The sequence below is a fragment of the Dendroctonus ponderosae genome, unplaced genomic scaffold (genome assembly GCF_020466585.1).
Source record: "Dendroctonus ponderosae isolate FM_Combo_2020 unplaced genomic scaffold, Dpon_F_20191213v2 Dpon_F_20191213_4, whole genome shotgun sequence".
Classification (NCBI taxonomy): domain Eukaryota; kingdom Metazoa; phylum Arthropoda; class Insecta; order Coleoptera; family Curculionidae; genus Dendroctonus; species Dendroctonus ponderosae.
Genome location: NW_026018611.1, coordinates 13,971,848 through 13,977,511, shown reverse-complemented (window position 1 = coordinate 13,977,511; position 5,664 = coordinate 13,971,848). Strand labels below are relative to the sequence as shown.

The window sequence follows — 5,664 nt, the reverse complement described above, 5'->3', positions numbered from 1 at the left end:
ATACAAATGATTAGAAGAGTAGGTTACACTGTTAAAATCGTTGAATAACAGGAAGAAAATCTAGTTTAAACATTGATTTATTATTTTCGATTTTTATCTTATTTCTTATTTATTGATTATTTCAGATCAACAAAAATAACTTTTTATTTGCGAAAGATGAATTTTTATAATAAAACCTCTGTCATCTACTTACGCACTATCTTATAAGTTGTTGAAAATGTTGTCAATTTTGCTGTAAACAATAATAAATTCCTTTTTTCAAACTCCATAACATTTCGGAAAACTTTACCGGGAATTGACTGGCATTCTGCTGCAATTGGCCTTTTGAGACTATCAATATCAGCAGGTTGTGTTTTAAAAACAATGGACTTAAGATGTCCCCAAAGAAAGAAGTCTAAGGGTGTTCAATCAGGTGATATTGGACGCCATTTAATTGGTCCCCTTCCGCCAATCTATCTATCCGGCAATATCTTATCAATGTTAGGCAGGATTCGAAAATAGATTTTATTATTGTTACTGTCAATGCAGGTAAGTTTAATTGTTTCTGTAACTTTGAATCGCGATTAYTCGAAAATCTCTGAACAAAAAGCGACAAAGTAGTAACTRGTGTAAAGATAATTGAAGGTYCTTAAGGACGTTTTAAATTTAAAACGATGTGCCACTTGATCCCCCTTCCCATTTAAGATTCTGAAATCTACYCGTTCTAGGCAGTTGAAACWAGRGGGATAAARWTATTAATTTAAAGTGTTGTTCCGATTTTTAATATTTTCAACAGCAAGAAAAATATTAWGGGTGGGAAGTTTTCAAATCGACACCCAGTATAAAACTATTATAAGACCAGTTCTAACTTATGCTAGCGGAACCTGGACCATGACTGTACCCGACACGTTAAAACTCAATTGTTTTGAAAGAAAGATCCTTAGGAAATTATTTGGAGGAGTCTGGGATCAACAAACATAGTGTAGTACAAGAAATTAAGTCAAACAGATTGAGATGGCTGGGACATGGCCAGAGGAATAATAACTCAAGGCTAATGAAAATGGTCTGGAAAGAAACTCCTAACAACAAAAGACCACTTGGGCGCCCAAAACTTCGATGTTGGGCTAATATCCGCAAGGACCTTCAAGCCCTGGGAGTGCTCAACTGGGAGAAGCTACTCAGGATCGGAGAAAATGGAGGAGAATTGTTGAGGCGGCCAAGACCCACCGCGGAATGTAGAGCTATGGATTGGATTGTATTAAGGCTGCTTGAGGAAATTTTAGTTAACGAAGTGGCCTACCTTTTTTTAACACCATGTAGTACTGAATTGCTTCCAATCTGTTAGAAATTTATTAACCAGTTTTATTTTTAAATATATTTTTTTCTTAGTTTAATAGCTTTAGACTCTCCATTTTTACATACTCGATTATTTTAGCATGTTGCTCCACGCATGCACTGATATAGCGTACCAATTCCACATTAAGATCTTTCTCTTCTTTACATATTACACGGGCTTCTCGAAGTTTTCCATTTAATACGCATATTTGCCCTCGAATTACACACATGCAATTTAGAGCCAAATAGTCCAAGCAGCAGTTATTTGCTGTGCCGTTTAAGAGGTAACAAATTTCTAACAAGTAAATTCCTGGCTGGTAGAGACTAGCATGCAGCAGAGTAAATGGAATTGGTAAGGGTTTGTCTGTAATTAGTGGTAGAAGGTTATATCCAACAGCACTTGCAAGACACATGAGTAGGTAACGATCTCCAAAATATTTGGCTAAATTGAGGTGTCGCTTCATTTGGTTTTCTAAATGGCGGGGTACTGAAGTGAGAGCAGGCTCTCTAAGAAATATTAATTCTGCAAGAAAATGATCTCCATTTAAGCAAAAAGCAAGTTGTTTTAGTAATGTGGATATGGGAGGTATGCTGACTGTAATTAATTCAAACGTGCTGTCGATGTTATTCAAGATGTAGCATTCAAATAACAGCAAAATAGACATTGTGACTCCCAGAAATATTGATAGAAATCGGCGAATTTTTGCAGGGAGTGATCTGTTGGTTTGGGGCCACAACCCGAAGCTATTCAATATCAGCTTTGGCACTTTAAATAATTCTTCAAAATTCATCCCTGAAAGTAAATCATTCATGTTTAGTAATATTTATCTGGATCACATTTAGCCACATTTATTGGTTATACTACTTATTTAATGAAAAAACTTTGAAAACATTTTAAAACAAAGCAAACTCACTCTCTCTCATTGTTGGCTCTTCGCTCATTACTTACCGACGTTCTAAATAAATTTTGCCACAGTCAACTGCTTTTATTTAATTACGCCGTGTGTTTAAAAGCTGCTAATTACAGCACTAACGCACACTTCAAAGACATGTTTGATGTTTGCAAAGAACATCGATGCTTTTATTAATTAAAGGTTTAAGAACACACTATCCATATACGTGAGTCCCTGAATGATTTTCTAAATTCATGTAAAATGCAGTGGATTTTGCGGAAAAACAATAATGGGGAAGGACATCAGAGAGGAATGAGAAGTACAAGATATTGTAAGATGCACATCTAAGGAAAAAATGCAGATGCAGCTTCAGAATTAACAGATCGGCATACCTACAAGAAGTAGAACAAGAAGAAGAACATACTTTATTTGAAATTTCTGTAGTTCTGAAAAGGACCGATTTATTTCCAGGAACAGAACATGATTCAAATTAAATGTTCGAAATGTGTGCCATTTAAGGCTTGACAATAGTATCTGGTTGTCTTGACAAAATAGAGACAACCTGAACCTGCCAACAGCTAATGACACAAGTAGCACAAGCCAACGAAGATGTAATAAAGCACAACTACAGAATTACCCAAATAATACAAAAATTGCGATTAAATTCATGAGACCACATGGCGGGAAATGTGAAAAACTCTCTGATAAAACTAAGAATCTTCAAGAACATAGAAATAAACTCATTAAAGCTAACAAATAGAATATGACAATAGAATAGATTGCGGATAGAGACATTTTAATGGTAACAGAAACTTTCTATAGCGACTTGTATGATACGAGAGTTGAAAACCCGCTGAACAGCGACGCCGAAAATGGATACAGTAGATCTAAAATAGTCAACGTCGGATCGGAAGATATTAGAACTTGAAATTGAAGAAGCAGAAATTCAAAAAGCAATGAAGAAAGTAAAGAACGGCAAAACCGCCGGTGAGGGCGCGATACCTCCAGAAATGTTGAAAGAAAGCGGCCCGGTACTACTAACACACCTGAAAATCCTGTTTAACAGATGTCTTCCCGAAGAAACAATACCGGCAGGTTGGGAAATAGCGATAGTCGTTATAATATAAAAAAAGAGACCCAACAATAAGCCTATAAGCCGCCTATCCCAAATCTTCAAACTCTTCATGAGAATCATAACAAACCTTTTCGAAAATAAGTTCGAACTATACCAGTCAAAAGAACAAGCTGGTTTTAGGAAAAACTACAGCTCGATCAAACATATACACCTCATGAGATTACTAACAGAGAAAGTCACATAATGCAACATCCCACTGTGGACGGCATTTGGCGACTTTAGGAAGGTCTTCGACGCGGTCAAATTCTGGGCAATAATACAGTCACTAAGGAAAGCAAGAATCAACCAGCAAAATATCATCATCCCGCAGAAAATCAGCGAACAATCAAAAATGAAAATCAGTCTGCACGGCGATACAAACGATATCAAAATCAAATGAGGTGTAAGGCAACGCGACACAATATCGCCTAAATTATTCACCCTCATAGAAGACGTGTTTAAGAATCTTAAATGGGAAAATGTAGGTCTGAACATAGCAGGAGAGAAACTAACCAACGAGCGAAGCGGAATTCAGAGATATGCTCCAAGAATTGAACCAAAAGGCAAAGGAAATTGGGATAGAAATGAACATTTTAAAAACAACATTTCCGATCAACAGAAATACCGACACCAATGCGATAATAATCGAGGGACAGCACGTAGAAAAAGTTAATACTTATATATACCTGGGTCAAGAAATAGCCGTAAGGAAACAAAACCAAAAACTTGATATAAGCAGAGGAATTTGACAAAGTTGGGCGACATACGGCAAACTAAAATATGCCTTGAAACCCAACATGCATGTAAAACTTAAAACAAAGATCTTTGAAGAATGTGTCCTGCCAGTTACAACCTATGGCAGTGAAACTTGGGTCTTGCCACAAAGGATTATGGACAAGATAAAAGTTTATCAGAGGGCTATGGAAAGAAGAATAATTCGAATAACACTTGAACTAAAACTAAAACTAACACTAAAACCAACGAATAGATAAGAAGCGAATCGAATGTCCAGGAAATAGCTGAAAGAATAGCTTAAGTGGAGCTGGGCAGGTCACGTTGCCAGAAAGCCCACAAACTGGCGGCCACCATGGGGCGAGAGAAGGAACACTGGCAAACTCCAAAAAAGATGGCGCGACGACATCAAGCGTACAGCAGGCATCAATTGGTACCGGGGGGCATAAGGTAAGGAGACCTGGAGGAGAAAGAGATATGCCTATACTCAAAGGGTAGAGAACGTCTGAAGAAGAAGAATAGTATCTGGAAAGTTTGTTTGAAGACGAGTGATAAGACTTCGAAATGTAGGAAACTAAACTAAACTTAAGCTAGTTGATCAAAAGACAGTACAACTGATCACAAAACTGTTCGGTAATATTTATAATACTGGTAAAATTCTATTTGAAATTCCGAAACCAGTATTAATTGCCCTCCCAAAGAAATAAGCCAAAAAGTGTGAGAAATACCGTACGATTAGTCTTATGAGCCACCTTTTAAAACTCCTCTTGGAAATAATACAAAATAGAATATCTTAGAGGTGCGAAAACCAGATATCTCCCAACCAGGTTCCTTTAGATGTCGAGATATGAACTACGGCATAATAAATCCAAATATTACAAGAAACAGCCATAGATGATAAAGACTTAATTAAGAATTATATGGTGAATTTCCTCTATTATTTTTCCAGTAATACTGTTAGATTAAGAGTGTTTATGTCATTAGGGTTTTTTCTTGAAGACTGTTGGAAGAATGTCATCATATCACTATTAAAAATATAGATATTGGACAGACATGAAGATGATAAAAAGGGGGAAGTGCTTTTTTAAGATTTTTAATTACTGATGTATGAAAACAGATCGGATTCAGCTATTTAGGCAAAGCAAATACTTACAGGCTTACTTAAGGCTTACGGAAAAATTTCCCATTCCACTTTTGGTAGCAGATAAAGGTTAAAGTGGGCCACATTTTAAACTTAGTTTCAACCATAAAAAGCGCTCTAATAAAGGTAACATATCAAACTCATGGTTTTTTAAACTGAACGCTCTGTGCAGAGTGTTTCTAATTGAGGATGGTAACACTGGGTTTTCTAAACCATAAGAGATACGCAATATCGGGTAAATTAAAGGAATTTTGTGCATTTTAATGCTTAACAAAGTAGTGTGTATTAAAAGTGGAAGAATTTGGACGACTCCCGGAAGCATTAAAGAAAGCAGACATTTTATCAATTATTTTTTTCTTCAGAATATATCTAGACATATATACAGGGTTATTCACGCTATACGGCACGGACGTTTGCGGCTAGCCCGTTTGTTTTTTGCAAAGTATTATTTGATGAATCCACAGACGCCT

The 5,664-nt window shown here is 36.3% G+C and overlaps 1 protein-coding gene across 1 annotated transcript in view; it reads right to left on the bottom strand.

Annotated features, from left to right (window-relative positions):
• Positions 1-1,979, bottom strand: part of LOC109533639 (odorant receptor 49b) — a 10,533-nt gene extending 8,554 nt beyond the window's left edge. The window contains exon 1 of the mRNA XM_048665768.1: positions 1,402-1,979. Within this exon, the coding sequence (XP_048521725.1) occupies positions 1,402-1,979 (578 nt within the window). The remainder of the gene's footprint in view (positions 1-1,401) is intronic.
• Between the last annotated feature and the right edge of the window lie 3,685 nt (positions 1,980-5,664).